At 36.9% G+C, this 27,604-nt stretch overlaps 1 protein-coding gene across 1 annotated transcript in view; it reads left to right on the top strand.

Moving 5' to 3' along the window:
- Positions 1 to 3,649: 3,649 nt before the first annotated feature.
- SMC2 (structural maintenance of chromosomes 2) overlaps positions 3,650 to 27,604 on the top strand; it is a 62,294-nt gene continuing 38,339 nt past the window's right edge. Inside the window, exons 1-14 of the mRNA XM_080820127.1 lie at positions 3,650 to 4,137; positions 4,963 to 5,188; positions 5,811 to 5,960; positions 8,813 to 8,935; positions 9,961 to 9,999; positions 13,081 to 13,191; positions 13,360 to 13,404; positions 13,897 to 14,130; positions 14,339 to 14,488; positions 16,523 to 16,756; positions 18,182 to 18,341; positions 25,556 to 25,673; positions 26,509 to 26,647; positions 27,011 to 27,130. Of these exons, the coding sequence (XP_080676253.1) occupies positions 5,021 to 5,188; positions 5,811 to 5,960; positions 8,813 to 8,935; positions 9,961 to 9,999; positions 13,081 to 13,191; positions 13,360 to 13,404; positions 13,897 to 14,130; positions 14,339 to 14,488; positions 16,523 to 16,756; positions 18,182 to 18,341; positions 25,556 to 25,673; positions 26,509 to 26,647; positions 27,011 to 27,130 (1,791 nt within the window). The 5' untranslated portion in view covers positions 3,650 to 4,137; positions 4,963 to 5,020. The remainder of the gene's footprint in view (positions 4,138 to 4,962; positions 5,189 to 5,810; positions 5,961 to 8,812; positions 8,936 to 9,960; positions 10,000 to 13,080; positions 13,192 to 13,359; positions 13,405 to 13,896; positions 14,131 to 14,338; positions 14,489 to 16,522; positions 16,757 to 18,181; positions 18,342 to 25,555; positions 25,674 to 26,508; positions 26,648 to 27,010; positions 27,131 to 27,604) is intronic.

Genomic DNA, 27,604 nt, shown 5'->3' on the forward strand with positions numbered 1-27,604 from the left:
ATATCTTGTAGGTCCTCTTGAGCATACAAAAGTTCTTTTGAAAACCTCCCTTCTGCCTTAACCTCCCCCCAACTCCCAAGTATATAATCAGACATTCCTCACAACCCCAGTGCAGCAACTCTTTCGGCCCACAGGTCCTGTCCCTGTGCCTTAATAAAACCACCTTTTTGCAGCAAAGGGATCTTAAGAATTCTTTCTTGGTTGCCAGCTCCTAACTTCACCCCACCAACACACCTACATTCAGAAATTACATCAAGAATATCTCCTCTAATATGGTTGACTGAACTTCTCTTTATATAGTAATACTGTATAAAATACAATAATAAGTATTATATAAACCATATGCCAAGCTCAATGACAACAACAACAACAGACAGGAAATTCTCAATGCCAGAAAGAAACTGGAAAATTGCAGCCCTCCCCCATTTTACCCTTGGCTATATGGCTCAGGAGCCAGTGGCTGCGTTTCCGTGCACAAGCATACAGACCAGGAGCCTCAGTAGAAGGAACTAAGCCCTTAGGTTAAACCTGGAGCCTTAAATAACTGCCAGTCACTAGGACTGGAAGAATTCCCCCTACAAGTCTGGGGAAGAAAAGAAGTTTGTTCTTTGCTTGGGGCTTTGGATAGGGGTTAAAAAACCAAAGGTACCTGTGAGAAATAAAAACCCCAGGCCTGCAAGATATAAATTTACAATATCTGCATAATTCAGGAACCACAAACTGAGAAATAATCATTCACAAATGCCCCGGGATATTTAAGAGCCAAAAAACCCTGGCAGAAACAAATACATAACTGTTCTGAAGGGACTCTTTCACAACTCAGGGCATAAGAGACTCCCATAAACAAAACAACCCCATCCCAGAACAGTACCACGGGAGGATATAAATCACTATGAGTAAAACTCAGCAAATGTTGTAAACAGTAGAGTTAGGAATTCAAAAGCTGCAAGTTCCTGAAAGAGAATATAAAGATATTTGATTAAAAAGGCAAAATAATAGAGGTTATGATGAAAGAATATAGGCAGATTTCACAACCAAACAGAACATGTAGTACTGAAAAGTTTTGTCACTGAAATGAAAATGAATGGGTCTAACCAGATCCCATAGGTGAATGAATAGTCACCTCCTTTTCTATACCTTAAATTATGCTCAGCTTTATTTCTTGTCAAACAGGTTATATTTGGTGTAGTCAAAGTGTGCTGCTATGCAATACAGTTATACAATATGAACTTCCCATCATTATCAATTCATCCCTTTGCACCCCAAATTAATCTCTCAACAAAATGAATCAACCTTTCCTTATGTCTGCAGGGAAGATAAAGTCCTTTCATTATTTCTTCTGTTCTAAGTTGCAGGGAGAGATGATTCATCTAGGCCCCCAAAAGAGCTACTTTAGAATTTAAAATTAGAAATGTATGCCCAGCGAAAAACCGTCCTTCCCAGTGCTCTGGAAGAGTGGACCAAATCTTTTTCCTAGGTCCCCCTTCTGGTTTTATCAGTGCCTTTGTTGGTGCTGCTGCCTTGTACATAAGGACTAAAACCCCACAAGCCTGCCAATCTTGAAACTTCCAAAAGATTTTGATCCATGGTGATGAAACAAGAACAGTGCTTTATTTTTACTACTTTTACCCTATGGTTTATCTTTACTTCCAGTCCTTCCCTCTCTAAATTGGGGAGTATGAATGGCTTTGTGCCTTGATCATCTCCATTTCCCTGTGATCTCAAGAGGCAGTTGTAAGTCAGGCACTAGTTATTTCCTCAAGTTCATCCATACTAATGGAAATTCCTTACTGTTCCTGGCATGCTGGAAGACTAAAACTGATATAGATCTCTCCTTTAATAAGTAATTTTCATTTTAGTAAATACTTTCAGTGGAAGTACATATGTATATTCTTATAACAACTCAGAGGTGCTCATCCAGCAAAAAGTGCATCTGCATCTGTTTTAATCCATTTCACGTAAATACATAAGCTAATTATTAATCTATTAAATAAGTGGAAAGGCTAATAGCATCTATTTTCACCCCCAAAGAAACGTTTATTTCACAACTTGGTAAAACCCACTTTAGGGTTGGTTGGCAAATTAAAATATTTACTCACAAAGTGATGAAGAGGACATTGTTGAAAATAAATGTATATTAAAACTGAATAGACCATTTGCAATGACATGGATGGAGCTAGAGAATTATGCTAAGTAAGACAGAAAGATAAATACCACATGCTCTCATTCATATGTGTAATTTAAGAGACAAAACAAGCAAATATAAAAAGAGACAAATTAAGAAACAAACTCTTAACTAGAGAAAAAAGTGGATGTTTACCAGAGGAGAGGTGGGTGGGGACATGGGTTAAATAGGTGATGGGGATTCAGGAATGCACTTGTAAGCACTGGGTGTTGTATGGAAGTATTTAATCATTATATTGTACACCTGAAACTAATAAACATTCTATGTTAATGATACCGTAATTCAAATAAAAAATTTAACTAAAGAATTAAATAGAACCAATACATACGAGTTATAGAATGCAGCAGATGCAAGAATTGAAGTAGACAAAGATAAATACTTAACTAAAAGATGTTAGGCCGGTAACCACTGACAGTACAGAAGGGGGTGGGATATGAGAGTAAATAATTCTTTAGTAAACAAATCAAAACCACCCCAAACTTATTTTATGTTATTAAGTAGAGAAAGAATTTAAAAACATAGGCCCATTCTTGGTAATTGTCAGTAGTCTGACCCCTGTCCAATGCTGCAAAGCCATTGGGGGAGGAGGGAGAAAATTTTAAATAAATGGTTTAAAGTAATATACCGGCTGCAACATCTTTTTATACATTACCTAGGGATAGCACCACAGCGCACTCTGAAGCGGTTCTTCCTAAATTACTATTACCAGTATGCTCAACCGTGAGTAAATTGGTCAGTTTTGCTTGTTAAGAACAATACACAGTAATAAATGCAGAATCTGTTATTAGTGGTCCTGGATTCTGAACATGAAGAGGAAAGGTATACAGCAATTTAAGAGTATTCGCTTTGGAGCTAAACCGCTTGGGAACAAATCCCAGCTTCTCCACTTACTACTCCAATTAAGTTCGCTCATCTATAAAATGAGAACAGTGTCACGGATTTCAGAGTCGCTGCGAATTTTAAAGCCCTTGGAACCCAGCCTGGCACACAAAGCTCAATAAATATTAGCTGTCGGGTTTCCAAAAAAATTCTCTTAAAATGTTAGTTCTGCCACTGCTTTATCGAAGTGCGGGGAGGTATTTGTCCACCTCCTGCTACCGGCCCCACGCAATTCCTCCTCTGGGATCAGCACAGCGGCCGCCGACGGCCCCGAGAACTAACGTCCCTCCCCATCCGGAAATTTGAGATGAAAAAGCCCGCCAGGGTCCGGAGCCGAGAGGGGCGGGGTCAGAACGCGCCCCACCGTCCTTCCAAGTCCCGCGCCTCTCCAGCCCGGACAGAGCGCAGCCTCCTTTTTTTGATAAATGTGAGCCAAATCGGGTAAATTCTGAGGCTTCTGAACTACAACGAAGACACCGGCAACAAGACTTCCACCTCTCTACCTCCACGACTCTTAAAACTACAGCAATCCGGACCGGCGAGCCCCTCAAAGCCCGCGAGACTCTGCACGGGGCGGGGCCTCCGGGAGAGCCCGAGGCCCAAGGGGCCTAGGATGGGGCGGGGCCGGCGAAGCGCGAGGCCCCGAGGCCGCGGTGCATGGCTGCCCAAGGAGTGCCGGACGCGGAATTCACCACACGGCACTTGCTCCTTTAGTCCTCAGGCCCCAGCCGTCGCATTCCTGGAGCTGCCCCTGTCGTGACGCTCGTTCCTATCTCCCTGTTACTTTGATTGTACGATGGGAGGGGAAAATGGAGACTCTAAGTAAGGCATCTCCTAGGCACCGGCCAATGAAATAGGCCGTGGTGGTGGGGTCCTTTGCTCGCGCCGAAATTCAAAGGTATAAATATTTCCGGCCCGGGTGCCGATCGTGGGGTGAGTGTTGCAGCCGCTGTGCTGGAGTCTTCTTGATAGCTCCCGAAGCCCGGCAGAGTGGGCCGGCTTACTGCTCTTGTAACCGAGAGTAGCTTCTAAGGCGCCTCAAGCCCGGACGGCCGAGCGCAGCGGTGAGGCGGGTGCGTGCTCGCGGCAGGTTGGGCCTAGTCTGGCATTCCTTGGCTAGAGAGGAATGTGTGTTCTTGGGGAGAGCCGGTTTAGCAAGAAGGGACCTCAAACTACAATCACTCCTAATGGCTTTTTTGACAGCATGGCTACTTCCTATCCAGCCTTGGAGTAGGGCAAGCAAGTGTTGATAGAAAAGCCTGGTAGGGGGAGGGAACAGGCCGAGTGACAACAAGCCGGAGAGTATATGGGATTCAACTGTTTAGTGAATATTGATGACACTCCCCTTTCCCGACGCCCTGGAGTCTAGCACTATTCGGGCATGAGCGGTGGACGCAGGCAGAGATTCTACAGGAACTTGTATTACGAAAGTCTGGATAGACGAATAAATAAATACTGTTTAGTGTCATCTTTAAGTACGATGAAGGAAAAAGAGTGAGGGGACGGGGACAGGTGCGTTTTTAAATAGGGAAGTCAGGAAAGACCCCATAAAGGTGACGTTTCAACAAAGACTTGAGTGTAGTAAGGAGAGCGAGTCAAGTCAGTTTTGGGGGGCAGGACATTATGGGCAAAGAGGGTGGGTTATGAAATAATCAGTTTCTGTTAGAGTATGATAAAAGATGGAAGGTAAGCCTAGAAAAATAAGTCGTTGACTTCCAGGTTGAATTAATGGTTTAATTAACTTCCAATTAAGTTGGAAAAGGTGTCTTTACATCAGAGGAAGTAGCTGGGCAAGTGGCTGTTTTATTTCTATTAAGCTGTCATTCTTATGTTTTAGTCATTTACCTATATTATGATTACAAATTTCTGTCCCATTTGTATATTTCTGTTTTGTATAGAACTTCTTTGTGGACTGTTTGATTCCTAGCAGTTTACCTGTCCAAGTCCCTAGTGAAAATGCATGTTAAGTCAATCATCCTTGAAGGTTTTAAGTCCTATGCTCAGAGGACTGAAGTCAATGGTTTTGACCCCCTCTTCAATGCTATCACTGGTTTAAATGGTAGTGGAAAATCCAACATATTGGACTCCATCTGCTTTTTGCTGGGCATCTCCAACCTGTCTCAGGTAAACTTTCTGATTTATGTGAATTATAAGTTTGGGGAGCCTCAAGGGACTCCATATTGAACTTAGAGACTATTGCCAGTATTCTCTTCATTTGCAGTTTTGTTTATGCAAATTGTCTTAGACTACAGTCCTTTAGAGGTAGATATTATTACTCCATTTTTCAAATGAGAAAACAGAAACTTAGGATTGTGTAAGGTTTATCCCTTTAAGATGTTGGGAGCAATACTCAAAGTCAGGCGTTCTTTAAGGCAGTCTTCTTCCAGAGTCTGTATTCCTACCCACTCACCCTGCATTATAATGCCTTTTCAGGATCGAAAGGAATTGGATGAACACTGAAATTCTTAGATGCTGTCTTTCTGTCTTTCAAATGAACTTCAGTTAAGAACTGAGTAGAAAACAATTTGCAGGGGTGGAAAAGTCCTGTGGAGAAAGGCACTCATGTTAGGTAGTTTCCCGTTTTCCTTGCTTTTCTTGCATTTTTCCTTGCTTCTGAATGCAACTGTCTGTCCTTACTACTTAATGGATACTACAGGGGTGGTTTTGCGACAGCAAGAAACCCATTTTTAGTGCCATTTTGTGCAGTAGGGGATTTTGTAATTGTTAAACTTTTCTTTTATTTTAGGTTCGGGCTTCTAATTTACAAGATTTAGTTTACAAAAATGGGCAGGCTGGTATTACCAAAGCCTCTGTGTCAATCACATTTGATAATTCTGACAAAAAGCAAAGCCCTTTAGGATTTGAGGTTCATGATGAAATTACAGTAACAAGGCAGGTGAGTGGCTTCAAAATATTTGGATATCTAAGAACTTAAGTCCGAGGTGTTTTTTGGCAATACATCTTTCACGGAGAGAGAGTTTATGAGCAGAATTGATCAAATGCTGACTAGATTTCTTAACAGTATCTTCCTTATGTTAAAAATTTGATCATGCAAATTCTACCATTTACCAAGAGGATTGAAAGGGATCTGAAAAGCCATCAATCAGTATAGGCACTCAAACATGCTTAAATCTTAATACTTGAATCTTCTCTGTGCTGGAATACCTATACTTGGGATCTAGTTATCTAGGCCATCTATTCTGTTACTGGACAGGTCTAATTAAAAAGTTACTGCTATAAAATGAGTCAAAATATTGTCATCAACTTTTACACATTAAATCTGGTTCTTAGCATTGAGAAGAAAATCTAATGTATTCCATGTTTTAATATTTAGGTTTAATATTTAGGTGTTAAATATTTAAGCTAAATCTCTCTAGGTCTTTCAACTGATAATTTCTATTTCCGTCACTTGTCTGATCACACTGAATACAAATTTGCCGTAGTTTTTTATGCCTTTATTATTTTTAATGCATGACACCTTAAATTGGATTTACCAGAATTAGTCTCCTTAGGACAGGATTAAGCAGAACTGTCATTTCTCTCATTTTAAGTGCTCTTCTGTTTTCACCTATATGACATTGGCAAGTTCATAATGCATTATGAATTCATATCCGATTTACTTAAAATCACTCTAATTTTTTAAATGTGTGTTATTAGCTGTTACTGCTGTTTATGTAAGCAGGTTTTTAAAAAATTTTTTTCAAAAAGATTTTATTTATTTATTTGACAGAGAGAGAGGTCACAAGTAGGCAGACAGAGACAGAGAGGGGAAGCAGGCTCCCTGCTGAGTAGAGAGCCCGATGCAGGCCTCCATCCCAGGACCCTGAGATCACGACCTGAGCCAAAGGCAGAGGCTTAACCCACTGAGCCACCCAGGCGCCCTGTAAGCAGGTTTTTAAAACCAGTGCAGGACCATACATTTGTCCCTTTTTCTTATAGTCATACAATATTACTTTGTCAGTTGTTAAGTCCTATTTACTCTCCATCTTAGCATTATGTAACTTACAAGTCCCCTTTCTATTTCAATATCAAACTCTGGTTAAAAAAAAATAAGGCATTGACGAGGCTAAAGTCCAGTTGTGTGTCATTAAGCATCCATCAAATACCTTTTAGGAATTTTCAGTAAGTCTGCTACTAATCTACCTAAAATTCCTGTCCTCATGCAATCTGTATGCCTGTATTTTCACCAAAATATTGTCATAAGGACTTTGTTAAAGTACTTATGTCTTTTAGGTCTGTTGTTCAAATATACTAATATATGATCAGCGTAATACTCCTGTCAAAAAAAGAAATGAATTAACACTCTTTATTTATTTATTTTTTTTAAGATTTTACTTATTTATTTATTGGACAGAGAGAGAGATCACAAGTAGGCGGAGAGGCAGGCAGAGAGAGAGGGAGAATCAGGCTCCCCACTGAGCAGAGAGCCGGATGTGGGACTCTATCCCAGGACCCTGAGATCATGACCCGAGCCGAAGGCAGAGGCTTAAGCCACTGAGCCACCCAGGTGCCCAACACTCTATATTTTATTAAATGTTTGCTGTGTGCTGGGCATTCTTGAAGGCACTGGGAAATACAGAGAGAAGAATGAGAAACATTTTTTAAGGACCTCAGAATACATGGGTGAGATGATTATGCCCATTAGGTGACAGTGTAAGTTCTATAGTAAAGAATTAACAAGCTGGTATCTCGTTGAAGCTCAATGATTAATGCTTTTTTCTTTCTCGAAGTCACAAGTCATGTCTTTATTAACCCCTTTTAGAATCTTGTCAAGGATTGTTACCAAACTGCTTGTCTTTGGAACACCTGGGTGGCTCAGTTTGTTAGCCTCTGACTCTTGATTTTGGCTCAGGTCATGATCTCCTGAGTTTCCATGCTGGGCATGAAACCTGCTTAAGATTCTCTCTCTTCCTTTCCCTCTTAAAAAATGAAAAAAACCAAAACTGCTTGTCTTTAGTTTTTAGTATCTGACTTCTTTCTGTTCTTTGGAAATTAAAAAGTGGAAGAAAGGGGCCAACCTATGAGGGTGGAAAAATTTCAGGAAGAGCGATGAGGGATCAAATATGTTTTACACATACTTGGAAACAAGGTCAAAAGTGACTTAGAGATCTTGTCCAATGCAGGGGAGGTTAGGAGGATTGTGCATGGTTATATGACTAGTTAGCAAAAGTTGTTGGATTAAGTCACGACAGTTGACTAATAATCTATATTGTTGTTGACCATCTCATACTTCCTCCATTATTTATTTACTCAGAACTGGTTTTATTTACCATTAGTTGGACAGAACAAACAAGTGAAACATGTTTGAGAATTTATCATCTTAGTTCAGGATATGTATGTTCATTTATATATGTGTATGTATGTGTAGATATATATATATATTTTTAAATTATGTTAGTCACCATACAGTACATCATTAAATGTTGATGTAGTGTTCCATGATTTATTGTTTGCATATAACAACCAGTGCTCCTTGCAATCCCTACCCTCTTTAATATCCATCACCAAACTCACCCATCCCCCCACCCTCCTCTTCTCTAAAACCCTCCATTTGTTTTCCAGAGTCCATAGTCTCTCATGGTTCGTCTCCCACTCTGATTTCTCCCCCTTCATTTTTCCTTTTTCCTAATATCCTCCATGCTATTCCTTATGTTCCACAAATAAGTAAAACCGTATGATAATTGACTTTGTCTATTTGGCTTATTTCACTTAGCATAATCTCTATTTTTTAAAATACTTCTTTTTTAGGTGGTTATTGGTGGTAGAAATAAATATTTAATCAATGGAGTAAATGCAAACAATACCAGAGTACAAGATCTCTTCTGTTCTGTTGGCCTTAATGTTAACAACCCTCACTTTCTCATCATGCAGGTATTTTGTTCATGTTCTCTATATAAATGATTCTGACATCGTTTATTTTTAAGTTATTATAATAGGAGAAGTGCTTATTTTTGGGTTTTCCGTTTTTTATTTTCTATTATACTGGTATTTGGGTACCTGTTAAGAGTTTAGGTTGGTTATATGTACTGATATGTTCTAACATACACATTTGAAGTTTGAAGAATGTCTAGAAGTAATTTTCCTTGACTTATTTTGTTATTATAAGAATAATACATGGTCACTATAAAAATTTTTAAGACTATATTGTCATAGTGTATCCTTTTAAAGTACTGGATTCAAGCATTTTATTATTTCAAGTATATGTTAAATTTTAAGTTATTTCTTCTTGAGACACTTATTCAAATGAAAAATAAGTGCTAATATTGTCTTATCCTTATGTTATCTCACTTGACTCATCCATCTGTCCTCTTAGAAAGTCACAGCAAGGCCAATGGCAGGATCCTGATGCAACCGAAATAACATTGTTTTTACCACATCCCAGCCTCAAAGCTGAAAATTTATTTCAAATGAATCTAAATCCTAAGCAATATGATGCCCTGAGGGTTGGGTGTGTGGTTTCGTTTTGTTTTTTGATAGTGATATTCTGGCATTGAAATAAAAGATGTTACTGTTTTATTTGAGGCCCAGAAGTGTGCAGTATATTTCTAGAAATTATCTTGGAGCACAGCCATTAAAAAAAAAAAATCAAGAAGTGTTCAATAATTATGCCAACATTTATATATTTATATACTTGTTGGAGACTTCTGTATCATTGTCTCAGAAATATGCTCTAAGTTAACTTGGTATTAATAACTGTATATCACTGGTAAATAAAAAGGTAAATAGCAAAATTCTGGAATTATAAGGTACCTTTGTTCTCAAATGCAATGGAGGTAAAAGAAAGAAAGAACTAAAAGACTGGTATATTAGGATGGAACAACTTCATTGCAGATAAACATGTATGCCTTTAGGTGACTCTAATTTATCATTATAGTAACTGCCATTTTATTTTTTAGGGTCGAATTACAAAAGTATTGAATATGAAACCTCCAGAGGTAAGAATACTCTTTATGGACAGTAAAAATTAAAATTATAGATATTGGGGGTTTTAAGTCAATTTTTTAAACATAATCTCTTCCATTTAAATTCTTGGGAACATTACTAAGAGTAATTAGTAAAGAACGTCATGTTTTGTTTTTTCTTTTTTTTTTTTTCCTACTGTTTGGCACTATGTCACCCCACCGTTTTAAAGCTATGTAAAATAACACTTCTGAGCCTTTGTTTCCCCATGTGTAAGTTAGAGTCAAAAGTCCTTACCTCAGGTATTTTGAGGATTAAATGAGAAAGTTTAAGAAAAGGCATGGGACATTGTTGAGCAGATTTTTTTGTTAATGGAGTTGTTAGTGGCATATTAGTTTCAGGTATGCAGCATAGTGATTAAATATATGTAGTCATTGCAAAATGATGGATGTTAAAAAGTCATTTGTCAACCATCACCACAGTTAACAATTTTATCTTATGATATCTTCAAGAGTTATTCTCTTAGTAACTTTCAAATATACAATACAGTATTATTAACTACAGTCAGCATACTGTACCTTATATCGCCAGGACTTCTGTAACTGGGAGGTTGTACCTTTGATCACCTGTACCCATTTTGCTCACCTACTAACCTCTATCTCTGGTAACCACTGATATGTTCTCTGTGAGCTCAGTTTTGTTTTGTTTTGTTTTTTTCTTTTTAGATTCCACTTACAAGTAAAACTATATGGTATTTGTCTTTCTCTGTCTAACTTATTTCCCTTAGTTTAATGCCCTCAAGTTCCATCCATGTTGTCACAAATGGCAAGATTGTATTTTGTAATAGCTGAATAATATTCCATTGTACATATATATTTATATATCACATTTTTTTATCCATTCATCTGTCTGTAGACACTTTGTTTCCATGTCTTGATATTAATAAATGAAGGTGCAGATACTTTTCAAGTTAGTGTCTTTGTATTCTTTGGATAAATAACCTAGAAGTGAAGTTGTTGGATTATATATGGTAGTTCTATTTTTAATTTTTTAAGGAACCTTCATAGTTTTCCATACTGACTGCTCCCAATTTACATTCCTACCAACAATATATAATGTTTCCCTTTTCTCCACAGCATCACCAATACTTTTTTTTTTTTTCCTCCAAGATTTTATTTATTTATTAGAGAGAGAGTGAGAGCAGGAACACAACCAGGGGTGGGAGAGGGAGAAGCAGGCCTCCTGCGGAGCAGGGAGCCAGATGCCAGGCTCGATCTCAGGACCCTGCGATCATGACCTGAGCCAAAGGCAGAGGCTTCAAGACTGGACTACCTAGGCACCCCTCTTGTCTTTGTGATAATAGCCATTCTAACAGAACTAGTAGCTCATGGTTTTAATTTGCATTTCCCAGATGGTTAGTGATGTTGAGTACCTTTCATATACATATTGGTCATCGTATGTCTTTTGTGAAAAATGTTTTTTCCCATACACACGTTCCTTATGTATTTGGGTATTAACCCCTTAGCAGATTGATGACTTACAACTGTTTTCTTCCCATTCTGTAAGTACCCTTTTCATTTTGTTTGTGGTTTCCTTTACTGTGCAGTCTTTCAGATTGATATAATCCCACTTGTTTATTTTTGCCTTTGTTGTCTTTGCTTTTGGTGTTAAATCCAAAAAAATCCTCACCATGAGTAATGTCAAGGAGCTTAACCTGTGTTTTCTTTTAAGAGTTTTGTGTGTCCAATATTAAAAGAAATTTGGCTATATCAAGCAGCCTAACCAGTGTGCCATCTCAGAGTTAAACCCTACAGAAAAAGAGTTGAGTGAAACTGATTCATTGCATGCAGTGAATTGCTTTAGGGTATGGAATATTAAGACTTAATTTTAATTTTTTTCTTGGAGCCCCCTTGAAAAGAGTTGATATAAAAGAATGAATAATTTGTATAGGAACAAAGGCTCTGTAGTTACTCTTTTCTACTGAGAAGAACTAAGGAAACTGATAATTGGTATCAGCAGTCTGGTTTGAACAGAGGTCATGCATATCTTTAGATAACATCTTAAGGGAAACTTCTAATTTGAAACCTGCCGAATACATAGAAATCAATGGTTTCGAGAGAAATAATTCTGTTGAAATAAGGATTGATGGTGAGTAGAAGCTTCTGAAAAAGGAGTGCTGGCAAAATTGTTCTACTTTTAAATCGTAATTGATTAGTGTTTGCCTTTTTCAGAGTGCTTTTCACATGAATTACTTTGTGTAATTCTCAACAGTGTTGTGAGATATTAAGTACCCTGTGGATGAAGAAACGGGCACGAAAAATTAAGTTACTTGCCGAAGTTCTTAAAGCATGTGCCATGGTTGGAATGCATGCATGTGTTAAATCATGCTTCATCCTGGCAAAAAATGACTGCAGTCTCTTGGAACAATTTTAATTAGAAACTTCTAAAGTGACAACTGAGTATTGTTAGTCCTTACTTTTTTAATACTTATTATTTTTTAAAAGATTTTATTTATTTGACACAGAGAGACACAGTGAGAGAGGGAACACAAGCAAGGTGAGTGTGAGAGGGAGTAGCAGGCTTCCCGCTGAGCAGGGAGCCTGATGCAGGGCTCGATCCCAGGACCCTGGGACCACAACCCGAGCCAAAGGCAGATGCTTAACAGCTGAGTCACCCAGGCACCCCTATACTTGAAGGAAAAGTGGAGGGAGGAGTACTCGCTTCAATTTTTTTATTTTAAGATTTTTATTTTTAGGTAATTTATATACCCAACATGGGGCTCAAACCCACAACCCCAAGAATCAAGAGTCACATGCTCAGCCGACTGAGCCAGCCAGACACCCCTGGCTTCAGTTTTAAAAGAGATTTACTCTGCAACCTCCGTGTAGCATGAAGTTTGATTTCAGGATTGGAGTAAAGGCGAGAAATATTGAATGTTAGGGCTGTGGGTAATACATGTACTTTCTATGTACTTAACTTCCCTAATCCATTTGGGACATTATTTGGTAAGATGCTTAGTGAAGTTAAGACCTTAAATTATATACTTTTTGTAAACTCCATTGAAGTTCTTTATCTTGGATTCTTAAAACATTTATATAATGTTTCTGTCTTTCCAGATTTTGTCCATGATAGAAGAAGCAGCTGGAACCAGGATGTATGAATACAAAAAAATAGCTGCCCAGAAAACTATAGAAAAAAAAGAAGCTAAGCTGAAAGAAATTAAGACGGTAATTAAATTTACATAAAATATTTTTAAAGACGAGAGTAATTTTTGGGTTTCTTTGCTGTAAAGAGGAAATTCCACCTCCCTAGTTTTCCTAAGACTTAATGTTTTTTTTCAGTTTTTTTAATGGTACTTTACATATTGAAAAATTTGGTTTTCTTTTATTTTCCAGATACTTGAAGAAGAGATTACTCCAACAATTCAAAAACTAAAAGAGGTATGTTAAATAGAGAATAACCAGCTAGAACGTCTCTCAAAAATGGTGATGTATTCAGTATCATACAAATAGAGATGAAATGTATACACGTCACAGGAATTTTTATGTGGGATAGATAGGAGTTAAGAGTTGGTACTTAATAATCAGCTTTCTACTCATAGAGGACATGTTCTTCATATCTATTAATCATAATGATTTTGAAGACTGCTCTTCATAGTTTCAGCAAATGTTATGTCAGATTGTAATACTTTGTTGAAGCGAAGTCTAGATTTTCTTGAATAATTAGAATTGAGTGGAACATTTTCTTGAGGATATCACATACCTAGTAAGTAACCCTGTTGGTAGAGTGAATAACTTCTAGTATAATAGGGACTATCATTGCAATTACTGCTGTCAAGACCAATGGTAAGTGAAGGGTACTGAAACAGATGTCCAAATTTTTTCTATTTCTATGAAGTTTGAGTTATACTTTACTGGTGATTTCTTTTCCAGGAAAGATCTTCCTACTTGGAGTACCAAAAAGTAATGAGGGAAATAGAACATTTGAGTCGTTTATATATTGCCTATCAGTTTTTGCTGGCTGAAGATACAAAAGAACGCTCAGCTGAGGAATTAAAAGAAATGCAAGATAAAGTTGTAAAGCTTCAAGAAAAATTGTCTGAGAATGACAAAAAAATAAAAGCACTTAGTCGTGAAATAGAAGAGTTGGAAAAAGGAAAAGATAAGGTCAGACATATACGTAAGAATAAATAATATACTGTGAAGAAATTATAAACAATATTCACTGGGCATAGTCTTCCACATTGATTTGTTAATTTTAATGTATGATAACAAAATAGGTCATAAAAAGTAAATCTTCTAGAAGTCATATAAGAAAATAATGACATTAGTAAATTGTAAGTACTTTGATTGAATTGGGTGCATTTGATTATAGGAAATTGGAGGTATACTTCGATCTTTAGAAGATGCGCTTGCAGAAGCTCAGCGAGTTAACACTAAATCTCAAAGTGCCTTTGATCTCAAGAAAAAAAATCTGGCAAGTGAAGAGAACAAACGCAAAGAGCTAGAAAAAAATATGATTGAGGTGGGTAAATATTTGTCCATTACATTCATATTTATTGAGTGTGTGCTCTGGACCTAGGATAGTTGTTTGAGCTAGGAATATAGCAGTGGATTTTTGTCTTTGACAATTGGAAATATTGTTACTATTAGCTTAGTAGAGAATAGAAACAAGTACAATGTGAACATAATAGGTTTGAGGTGCCTGTTAGACATCTAAGTAGAGATTAGGTAGTTGAATATGGGAATACTGAATCCAGTCTAGACAGACAAATCAATACACGAAATGTTGGCATGCCCCAGGGCTAGTGCTCAGACTTCTTTTATATGCACTCATTTCTTAGGTAATCCCACCCAGCATGGTAGCCCTTAAATACCATTTGCAGGGTGATGTTCAGATCTATACTTAACCTTGACTCCTTCCCTTATTTGTCCAGCTATTGGATTGACATTTTTACATAGATGATTAACAGAAAGTCTAAAACTTAATGTATACAAAATAGAACTCTTAAAATTTCCCTACCTACCCAAACCTCTTTGAGTTGCTAAATTTTCCCCATGTTAGAAAATGGCACTGCTATTAAACTTGCTATTAATTGTTCAGTCCAGAAATCCTTGAGTCCTCCTGCATTCCACCATTTTTCTCAAACTCCATTATCTAATCCATCAGCAAATTCTCTTGACTTTAAAAGTACATTCTGAATACAGCCACTTTTCATCACCTCATCACTGCTAATCTGCAGGCCATCACTGCCCATGAGGGATGCTATAATAGTGTCCTTATTAGTTGCCCTGCTTTTACTCTTGCTGCTCTACAGTCTGCTCTTTATAGAAGCTAAAATATAAATTGGATCACATCACTCTTGAGCTTAAAATCCTTTAATGGTTTCAAAGTCACATGTGTAATTAAATTCAGCCTTTACCATGGTCTACAAGACCCTACCTGATAGGATTCCTGGCTCCTTTCCACTTGCTCACTGTGCTTCGGTGTTCCTTAAACACCGAAGCATATTCTGCAGAGTTTGCCTAGTATGTGTCCCCCTAGTATCAGCCTGATCATTCCTTTTATTTCATGTAGGTTTCTGCTCAAAATGTCATAAAAAAGGCCTTCCCTTATTATTCTTAAAATAGTAGTTCCCATCACTTTCTATCCCTTTACCTTGCTTTATTTTTTACTGTGTTTTCCACTGTAGAGTATAGGGTCCCTGAGGAGCCTGTCTTTAATGTCTAGAACAATGCCTGGTACGTGGTAAACATCTAATAAATATTTAGTGAATCATGAGGTAAATAGGTAGGCCAAAATTTCTGGTCACTTTCGTGTAAATAATATAGCTGGATTTTTTTTTTTTTTTTTCCCCCTGTGCTGGTATCTCAGTGTATAATGGTGTTCTAGTGCATATAACTTTAAAGATATTAAGTATTAGTAATGCTGTCCCCACAAGTATTTAATATTTAAATTTTATGGCCTTTGATAGTTTATAAATTTTCATGTACATGCTCTTAATCCTACAACCTCTACTTTGAAGCTTAGATTAGAATGGTTATTACTTCAAATTTAAAGCTCTAGAAAGTGATTTTTAGTTTCTTCAAATGGTTGGTTTACATTATAATTTAGCTGATTTCTAGATTAGATTATAACATATGTAATGAAAGTATTTCTGGTAGTATAAGGGGACATTTATCTTAAAAACAGGGTGAATTCAAAATGGAAATAAAGTATTTAAAGTTATGATGTTTGGGGTGACTGGGTGGCTCAGTGGGTTAAAGCCTTGGTCTTTGGCTCAGGTCATGATTCCAGGGTCCTCGGATTGAGCCCCGCATCAGGCTTTCTGCTCAGCAGGGAGCCTGCTTCCCCCCTCTCTCTGCCTACTTGTGATCTCTGTCAAATAAATAAATAAAATCTTAAAAAAATAAGGTTATGATCGTTAAATTATTTTCCTTTTAATCATGCCTACTTCAAAATGCTATGAAATTTGATGACAAAGGTATAGGCACATAAGAAAAAAATGTGAGTCTTTCCTAACAAATGATATTTTCCTATCTGAAACTCTTCCTGAAGGATTCTAGAACTTTAGCAGCAAAGGAAAAAGAGGTTAAAAAGATAACAGATGGGCTGAACGCACTTCAGGAAGCAAGTAATAAAGATGCTGAAGCTTTGGCTGCTGCACAGCAGCACTTCAATGCTGTATCCGCTGGACTGTCGAGTAATGAAGACGGAGCAGAAGCAACTCTGGCTGGTCAAATGATGGCTTGTAAAAATGACATAAGTAAAGCTCAGACAGAAGCCAAACAGGTAAATACAGACATTAACTATTGTTTGACTGTTTTCTTCTTTCTTTCTTTTTCTTTCTTTTTTGAGAAGCTGCTTCACATTATACTTTGGCAGTTGTTATAAAACGTTGACAATAATCAGATCACTGAGAAGGAATTTGTTATTCTGTCACTCTATAGCACCTAATAAATACGCTGAAATTCAAATATGTTAGCTGCTAAATATTGATGACAATAGTTTAAGATGCTATAAAACATTAAATAACTTCATAAGTTAACTGAAATTGTAAATGCAATAAATGCTTTATTTGTGGTATTGTATGCACTATTTAAGGTCAATTTCTTTTTTTTTTTATTGGCAACATAAAGTTGCAGTCTTAAGCTTTAACAGGAAAGTGAATATCCTTTCCATTTCTTTGCCCACCACACTTAGTCCTTACCTTTAGTCCTTGGAAGTACCTCTCCCTTCCTCTTAACCCCCATTCTAGTCTTCCATTTCCCTACACGATTTCATAATCTTCAAGGCTTGTCAGTCAGGGCTTTCAAATTTGTTTAGATAGTGTGCAGCTTTTAAAGTCCTATGGACGCAAAAGTTTTGAGAGCAGAAAGAAAAAATATATATATTTTTCCACTCATTTTAAATTTTTTAAAGAAGAGAACTTTAAAAATATATACAGATGGTTGTGTCTGTGTTGGTGTTAATCCTGTTCAGCATTTTCTCTTAGATGTTTGCAACTTCATTCAAAGATGATGGTCATGAAAAAATCTGTAAGAAACCAATAGAAAAACTTTCAGGTCCTCAGTTTTTCCTGTTACCTTATTATATATTGGGAAAAATCCACCATTATTCAGTTTTAGATAGAGGTGATACCCAGCTAGATCTCAGCAAGCATACTGGTTCATGCTTTTAAGGAACAGTGTACTCAGTTATATAAATTAGCATTTGAATATCCAACTCCTAGCATTGAAATTTGCTTTGTCAGTTTAGTTTCCCATTCCAGTGTAATTTTCTTAGTGCTCAGTACAGTTTCTCTACGGTTAATTGAACAACACTGAAAAATACACAAATATAAATACACATACCTAAATGGAAAGGAAGAGAAACTAGAATTCTGATTACTCGCTTTCTGTTGTGTTTTTAATTTAACCATCTAATGACAGTTATTCTCTGATACAATTTTTGAACTCAGTAATACCATCTTTTATAAGTATTAAGAATATGGACTTAAATTATAAATTACTTGATTTATGTTAAACATATATTTGTTTAGACTCTGAATAGTTTTCTGAGAAAATACTGGGAAATGATTCATCTCTTGAGATATTAATGCAAGTGACCTAACAGTTACACTTACAAGGCTGATGTTTCTTAAACCAATCTGCACCTATGGCCATTTAATCATTAGCACTGTCTGCCTCACATGGTCTATTAAATTTTCAATAACAGGCTCAGATGAAGTTGAAACATGCCCAACAAGAATTAAAGACTAAACAGGCTGAAGTTAAGAAGATGGATAGTGGCTACAGGAAGGATCAAGAAGCTTTAGAGGCTGTGAAGAAACTTAAAGAAAAACTTGAAGCTGAAATGAAAAAGCTAAATTATGAAGGTTTGCATTTAAACACTTGATGATAGAAACTAAATTAAGGAAATAACAAATAGGAAATTTTTTTTTTCTTACTCAGTTAATGGGTGTTTGTGTAAGAAATCTTTATAAGTACAGTTGACCCCTGAACATAAGCTTGAACTGCATGGGTCTACTTACTTGAGGCTCTTTTTGTTTTGATAAAAACAGTTTAGTCCTATAAATATATTTTCCTCACAATTTTCTTTAGCTTACTTAATTGTCAGAACACAATGTATAATACATAAAACATACAAGATATGAAATATGTGTTAAGCATTTATCTTCTCTGTAAAGCTTCTTGTCAACATTTGGCTATTAAGTTTGAGGGTCAAAAGTTAAACACAGATTTAGGAGTGTCTGGTTCAATGGGTAGAGCATAAAACTCTTGATCTCAGGGTCTTGAGTTCAAACCCTATATTGGGCATGGAGGTTACTTAAAAACAAACAAACAAAAACAAATGTTAATCATGGATTTAGAACTGTGGGGCAGGGGTTTCAGTGCCCCAACCTCCCCCTATCCGCTCCCGCCACCCACTCCATTGTTCAAGGGTCAACTAAGTATAAAACAGCTATTGTTATTTGTTTTTGTTTTAATCCCAGTATAGTTAAGACACAGTGTTATTTTAGTTTCAGGTGTATAGTATGGTGATTCAGCAATTGTATACATTACTCTGTGCTTATCATGATAAGTGTACTTTTAACCTACTTTACCTGTTTCATTTCACCCATCCCCCTACCACCTCGCCCATCAATTTGTTAACTATAGTTTAAGAGTGTTTTTTTGGTTTAACTTTTTTTACTTACTTGCTTTTGTTTTGTAAATTCCACATGACTGAAATCATGTGATAATTGTCTTTTTCTGACTGACTTATTTCACTTAGCATTATACTCACTACATCCATCTATGTTGCAGAGGCAAGATTTCATTCTTTTTTGTGGCTGAGTAATATTCCATTGTTTATCTATACCATATCTTCATCCATTCATCTATTGATAGATACATGGGCTGCTTCCATAATTTGGCTATTGCAAATAATACTGCAGTAAACATAGGGGTGTGTATTTTTTGAAATTAATGTTCTCATTTTTTTGGGTAAATACCCAGTATTGGAATTACTGGATTACGTGGTGATCATATTTTTAATTTTTTGAGGAACCTCCATACTATTCTCCATGGTGGCTACCCCCGTTGGCCTTCCCATCAACAGTGCACAAGGGTTCCTTTTTCTCCACAACCTTGCCAACACTTGTTTCTTGTGTTTTTGATTAGAGCTCTTCTGACAGGTGTGAAGTAGTATCTCACTGTGGTCTGGATTTGCATTTCCCTAGTGATTAGTGATGTTGAGCATCTTTTCATGTGTCTGTTCGCCATCTCTATGTTTTTGCAGAAATGTCTGTTCACGTCTTATGCCCATTTTTAATTGGATTATTTGTTTCTTTTTAGTGTTCAGTTGTATAAGTTCTTTGTGTATTTTGGATACTAACCCTTAACGAATATGTCATTTGCAAATATCTTCTCCCATTCTGTAGGTTGTCTTAATTTTGTTGGTTGTTTCCTTTGCTGTACAGAAGCTTTTTATTTTGACATAGTCCCAATAATTTCTGTTTTTGCTTCCCATGCCTCAGATCTATCTAGAAAAATGTTGGTATAGCTGATGTCAGAGAAATTATTGCCTGTGCATTCTTCTAGGATTTTTATGGTTATAAGTTTCATGTTTAGGTCCTTAATTCATTTTGAGTTTATTTTTGTGTATGGTATAAGAAAGTGTCCAGTTTCATTCTTTCGCATAGAGCTGTCCAGTTTCCCAACACCAGTTGTTGAAGAGTCTTTTTCCCCACTGTATATTCTTTCTGTTTGGTGAAAGATTAATTGACCATATAATCATAGGTCTGTTTTGGGGTGCTCTGTTCCATTGACCTATGTTTCTACTTCTGTGCCTATATCATACTGTTTTGGTTAATGCAACTTTATAATGTATCTTGAAATGTAGGATTATGATACCTCCAGCTTTGTTCTTTTTCAAGATTGCTTTGGCTCTTTAGGGTCTTTTGTGGTTCCATGCAAATTTTGGGATTGTTTGTTGTAGTTCTGTGAAAAATAATACTGGTATTTTGATAGAGATTGCATTAAATCTGTAGATTGTTTTAGGTAGTATGGAGAGTTTAACACTACTTGTTCTTCCAGTCCATGAACTGGGAGTGTCTTCCATTTGTTTTATGTTTTCAGTGTATTTATAGTTTTTTATAGTTTTATAGTTTTCAAGTGTTTTATAGTTTTCAGAGTACAAGTCTCTTACCCCCTTGGTTAAGTTTATTTCTAGGTATTTTATTATTTTTCTGCAATTTTAAGTAGGAGCGGTTCTTAAATTTTTCTTTCTGCTGTTTCATCATTGGTGTTAGATCTTTCTGCTGTTTGAGTATTGGTGTATAGAAGGCAACAGATTTCTGTATGTTGATTTTTGTATCCTGCACCTATACTGAATTCATTTATCAGTTCTAGCAGTTTTTTGGTGGATCTTTTGACTTTTCTATATATGTCATGTCATCTGGAAATTGTGAAAGTTTTACTTCCTCCTTACCAATCTGGATGCCTTGTATTTCTTTTTGTTGGCTGATTGCTGTGGCTAGGACTTTAGTATCATGTTGGATACAGCTGGTGAGAGTGAACATCCTTGTCTTGTTCCTGTTCCTTGAGTATGTTGTTAGCTGTGGGTTATTCATATAGGGCCTTTATTAAGTTAAGATATATATCCTTTAAACCTAGTTTGTTGAGGGCTTTTATCCTGAATGGGTGTTGTACTTTATCAAATGCTTTTTTTCCGTCTATTGAAATGATTGTGTGGTTTTTATTCCTTACTTTGTTAATGTGATAATCACGTTGACTGATTTGCGAATATTTAACCACCTTTGCAACCTAGGAGTAAGTCACACTTGATTGTGGTGAATGATTTCTTTTAATGTATTGTTGGATTTGGTTTGCTAATATTTTGTTGAGGATTTTTGCATTTATATTCATCAAAGATTCTGCCTGTGGTTCTCTTTTTTTAGAGTCTCTATCTGTTTTGTTTTGTTTTTTGTTTTTTTAATCAGTGTAGGCTGGGTTCATAGAATAAATTTGGAAGTTCTGCTTCCTTTTCTGTTTTTTTTTTTTCTTGTAATAGTTAGAGAAGAATAGGTATTAACTGTTTTTTTAATGTTTAGTAGAATTTGGCTGTGAAACCGTCTGGTCTTGGACTTTGGCTTTTTTGACTTTTTATATTACTGATTCTGTTTCATTTCTGGCAGTCAGTTGTGTTTTTTTTTTTTTTTTAAAGATTTTATTTATTTATTTGACAGACAGAGATCACAAGCAGGCAGAGAAGCAGGCAGAAAGGGAGGAGGAAGCAGGCTCCCCGCTGAGCAGAGAGCCCGATGCGGGGATCGATCCCAGGACCCTGGGACCATGACCCGAGCCGAAGGCAGAGGCTTTAACCCACTGAGCCACCCAGGCGCCCCCTGGCAGTCTGTTTGTTAAACTGAAACAGGAAGAAATATATTTTTGTTAGGTTCTATGTTTCTAGAAATTTATCCATTCCAGGTTGTGCACTTTGTTTCTTCATAATACTCTTACAGTTTGTATTTCTGTGGTGTTGGTTGTTATTTCTTCTCATTTCTAATTTCATTTATTTGAGTCCTCTTTATTTTCTTATTGAGTCTGGCTAAAGGTTTATCAATTTTGTTGATCTTTTTGAAAAACGAACTCCTGGTTTCTTTTATATTTGTTCTGTCCTTTTAGTTTCTGTTTCATTTGTTTCTACTCTATATTATTTTTTTCTGCTGGGGTTTTGTTTTTTCTTTTTCTAGCTCCTTTGTGTATAATGTTAGGTTGTTTGAGTTATTTCTTGCTTTTTGAGGTAGGCCTGTATTGCTATAAACTTCCCTCTTAGAACAGCTTGCTGCACCATTGTGTTTTCATCTTCCCTTTTTTTTTTTCTTTCTTGGTTGACCCATTCATTCCTCAGTAGCAATTTTTTTTTTTTTAAAGATTTTATTTATTTATTTGACAGAGAGAGACACAGCAAGAGAGGGAACACAAGCGGGGGACTAGGAGAGGGAAAGCAGGCTTTCTGCTGAGCAGGGAGCCTGATGTGGGGCTCGATCCCAGGACTCTCAGGACCATGACCTGAGCCCAAGGCAGATGCTTAATGACTGAGGCACCCAGGTGCCCCAGTAGCTTTTTTTTTACACTAACATATAATGTATTATTTGTTTCAGGGGTATAGGTCTTTGAATCATCAGTCTTACACAATTCACAGCATTCACCATAGCACATACCCTCCCCAGTGTCCATCCTTCATCTGTTTATGCTCTTTGCAGACTTTTTCTTGTGGGCTGATTTCTAGTTTCTTAATATTGTGGTTAGAAAAGACACATGGTATGAATTTGCTGAGACTTCTTTTGTGGCCCAATATGTGAACTATTCTTTAAAATGTTCCATGTGCACTTGAAAAGAATGATGGCCTTGCTGGATAGAATACTCTTGGGTATAGGTTTTTTTTTTCTTTCAGCACTTGAATATAGCATGCCATACAGGTTTTTGGTTTTTTTTTTTTTTCCCCTCCCTTCTGGCTTGCAAGGTTTGCACTGAAAAATCAACTGATACTGTAACTGTTTTCTCTTGATGCTTTTAAAATTCTCTTTATCAGTACTTTTTGCTGTTTTAATTACTATGTGTTTTGGTTTGGACCCCCTTGTGTTGATTTTGTTGAGGCTCTCTTTCCCTTCTGGATTGAGATTTGTTTCCTTCCCGAGATTCAAGTAGTTTTCAGTTAATATTTCTTCTAATTTTCTGCCCCCTTTTCTCTCTCTTCTTCTTCTGGAATCTCTATAATGGGAAAGTTAATACTATTGCTGAGTTCCCTAAGTCTTTTCTCATTTTTTGTTATTTTTTCTATCACCTGTTCAGCTTGATTGCCTTCTGTTACTGTCCTCCAGGTTGGGGATCTATTCTTCTGCTTCTTCTAGTCTACTATTTGTTCCATTTTGTGTATTTTTAGTTTCAGTTATTGAGTTCTTCATCTCTGATTGGTTCTTTATGTTTTCTGTCTCTTTGTTAAGGGACTTACTGAAGTTCACTTTTTTCCAAGTCCAGTGAGTATCTTTATGATCATTACTTTTAAATTTTTTATCAGGCCTATTACTGCTCTCTGTTTCATTTAGCTCTCTTGCTATGATTTTGTCCTCTTTCCTTTGGGATATATTCCTGTGTCTCCTCATTTTGTCTCTTTGTGTCTGTTTCTATGTGTTAAAGAACATTAGCTGCATCTCCTGCTCTTCAAAGTAATGATCTTATTGAAGAAGAGATCCTGTGGTGCCCTGCAGTGCAATGTCCCCTGTTCACCAGAACCTGATGCTTTTGTGATATCTCCTATGTGATGCGTGTTCCCTACCGTTGTGGCTAAGCCGCTTTTGCCTTCAGTCTGGTCGTCTGGAATGTCTCTCTTTGCTGGTCATGGACAGGGTTTGGACCCTGTATTGTTAGTGGGCCAGTCTGGGACTGCCTTGGGCTTGAGTTGAATCAGACCAGGTGTTTGCCAGAGCTGTGGTAGCACAGAACTATTGTTTTCCCCTGAGAAACTCCTTGGTGGGTGAGGCTTACAGTCAGACCAGAGATCTGACCCCAGCCTCCTGCTGAGGCCACAATGGGACTGGTATATATAGTTATCTTCCCCTCCCTGCAGTGTAGGGAGTTTATTTTAGAGTGGTGCTGGTCCCTGTCGGGGCTGCTTATACCCTGCCTGGCTGGTGGTACTGCTTTGGATGGGCTCTGACTCAGGACGTATTGGAGGGGGCAGGTCCACAGGAGAAAGCAGAATGGGGCAGCAGTTTTATCAAGGTTTGTACAGGTCGGTTGTGGGAAGGGACATGTCTGCAGAACTTGGGTGAGATACACTGTTAGCAGGCTAGGTGGAGAGCTGTGCTGGTTCCTGCAACTGTCTGTGTGTCTAGGATGGGGAAAGAGGATGGAAATAGTCCCTGCCAGCTCTTTAGTTCCCAGAGAAGGCTCCCAAGGATCCCTGCCCCTCCAGGACATGCTCTGAAATTGGTAAACAAATCTCCCACCAGAATACTCCAGGCAGTTTTTCAAACTGCTGCTTTTATGCTGTGTCTCTGTGGGGCTGTTTGTCATGCTATCTCTTTAAGGACTGGGAGTCTGTTTGCTCTCACCATCTTGGCTCTCTTAGAGCTGAACCTGCTGAGTTTTAAAGTTCCAGGTTTTAGGCCCTGCAGATCATGAGAATGTGAAAAATTATGCCCCGCTGATTTTTTTTCTTTTCTTTTTTTTTTTTGCCCCTCTGGTTTTCTAAGGCAAAATTTTTTGTTTGTTTTTTAAGATATGATTTATTTATTTGAGAGCAAGAGCATGTGCAAGAGAGAGCACAAGAAGGCAGAGGGAGAAGCAAACTCCACTGAGCTGCTAGCCCAATGTGGGGCTCAGTCTCAGGACCCTGGGATCATGACCTGAGCCAAAGGCAGACACTTAACTGACTGAGAGCCACACAGGTGCTCCTCAGTGGGGATTTGTCTTCCCCTTGTGGTTTCCTGTGTTTGGAGTGCTTGGTGTAACTACAGTCCATTTCTCTCTGCTATCTATGTCCTTAGTGTCCCTCCCTCCCATTCACAATCCCACAGATCTGCTTGGCTCGTGACTGTATCTCTGTCCTTCCTACCCTCATTGATGTGGTCTCTTCTCTACATTTAGCTGTGGAGAGTGTTCTGCCAATCTTTGGGCCATTTTCAGGGTTATTTACACTGATGTAGGTGTTACCTAGTTGAATCCATGGGACATGGTGAGGTTAAGATTCTCCTACTTTCCCATTTCCCAGCTCTTTGAATTTTTGAAAACTCACTATTGACAGTTTCCTGCTTCGGTCACCAAAGTGCCACTTGAAAACTCCCAAAATGTCCTTTGTATATTTATTCCCACATTCATTGTTACTCAATTCATATATTGTTTTTGGAATGGAAATTTGTTATTTGTTGGTAATAGTGTCTACTTGATCTTTCATGTTAAGTTTGCTTTTTATTTAATACCAGAAATTTGTGTTTTGCTTCTAGGAATGCTTTGGAAATAGAGGTTACTGATAGCTTCTTTAAAACTATAATATTTGCATTTTTAAAACTCTGTTTCAATTTACCTGTGATTTACTATCCAGAAAACAAGGAGGAAGGACTTCTGGAAAAGCGCAGGCAGCTATCTCGTGATATCAGTAGATTGAAAGAAACATATGAAGCTCTCTTAGCCAGATTTCCCAATATTCAATTTGCCTACAGGTAAGAGATTTTAACCTTAAATTTTAACATGGTAATAGCCAAGATACATTCTTATTTAAGCTGGAAGACAGTCTGAAAATTTCATTAATATCAAGATTTCTGTATGAAAAGTATTGTAAGCTATTTTTCCTTAATTGGTATTTTTTCCCCTGAACACTCACTGAAATGTTAACCAGGATACATTTTCATTTAAGCTGGAAGACAATCTGAAAATTTTGTTAACATTAAGATTTTTGTATGAAAAATATTGTCAGCTGCTTTTCCTTAATTGGCATTTTTTTTCTTAAATGTTTATTGAAATGTTTCAAGTGTTGGCAGTGGGAATTCTTAAGACCAAAATGAGGGAAATTAAATCTCAGTCCAAAGTTTCTTTAAATATCTACATTAACATTTTACAGTTTTCAGATTTACATGTTTTTTTATGGAATACTTAGAGTAATATATGTATTAAAGATTATAGCCTCAGGGGTACCTGGGTGGCTCAGTTCGTTGAGGGTCTGACTCTTGGTTTCAGCTCAGGTCATGATCTTGGGCTTCTGAGATTGAGCCCTGTGTGGGGCTCTGCACTCAGCAGCGAGTCTCCTTCCCCTCTACTTATTATATACTTATTATATCAAAGTTATTTTTGTTTCATTGAAAATAATATATACTGAAAGATCTTTTGATTGACTTAAAACAATAGTTGGGTAGTCATCTGAACATTAAATTTTTGTTTTTCTTAAAAGTGTATATGTTTCTCTTTTAATGTGTTGTTAGGAAGAGATCTGGACTAGTAAAATACAACTTTTTCTGTTTTATTTTTTCAGATTAATTTTTGTCAACTGTTCTATTTTAGGGATCCAGAGAAGAACTGGAATAGAAATTGTGTCAAAGGACTTGTAGCTTCTCTGATTAGTGTGAAAGATACTTCTGCAACCACAGCTTTAGAATTGGTGGCCGGGGAACGGCTCTACAATGTTGTAGTAGACACAGAGGTAAATTAATTCTAATTAAAGTTTATAATTCCTCCTTAGCTGGAAAAACCATGAGCTGCTAGAATTGAGTACTTTCTTGATGTTTTAAGCTATTCCTAAAGTTGCTTATCTTTACATGTATAGCTCTTCAGTTAATGACTTTTTATTATATTATTGATTATATCATATTTGATTAACTGTATTCCCAAAGAAGTCTCGTGTTAACTCAGGAATCCAGAATGTATATTATCAAGTTTTAGACTTTCCATCGTTCAGGATACTAGGCACTAAACAGTTGTGGATTCCTAAAGTTGTACTCTTTACCTCTGATTGTTTTCTGTCATTAATATTTTATTTACTTATTTCAAATGCACAATTTTTTAGGTTACTGGAAAAAAGTTACTAGAAAAGGGAGAATTGAAACGTCGATACACTATAATTCCACTCAATAAAATTTCAGCCAGATGTATTGCTCCAGAAACTCTGAGGGTCGCTCAGAATCTTGTAAGTTGTCTTTATATGATTTATCTACACCTTACTTTTTTTTTTGTTGTTTTGCTTTGTTTTAGTTAGAGGACATTAACTTGGGGGACATAATCATATGTAGAACCACAAAATTTTGTTGTTACACATTTAAGCTACAAAAAAAAAAGTTGGCTTTTATGAAAACAGATGGAAGGAGAATAGAAATGGTGCAAAACTTTGGTATTTCAGAGTTACAGTGTTAAAATGTCTTTACACCTTCAGTCAGGTCATATGATTATCATATGCTAGTAGGAAATTTCCAATCTCTGAATTACTAGAATTACAGAGCTTATAAATACCAGATTTCTTTAGGTTTTTTTTTATGCCAGACGCTGTTAAACTGCCCATAGTGACAACTATTATGGGAGTTATCTATCAGTCTTAAAGAGATGCTTCTCTATTAGAGTTTCTCTAAGTTGCCTTCCAACCTCTGAACATGAAAAACAGGGGACC

This window comes from Martes martes (genome assembly GCF_963455335.1).
Source record: "Martes martes genome assembly, chromosome: 12".
Lineage (NCBI taxonomy): Eukaryota > Metazoa > Chordata > Mammalia > Carnivora > Mustelidae > Martes > Martes martes.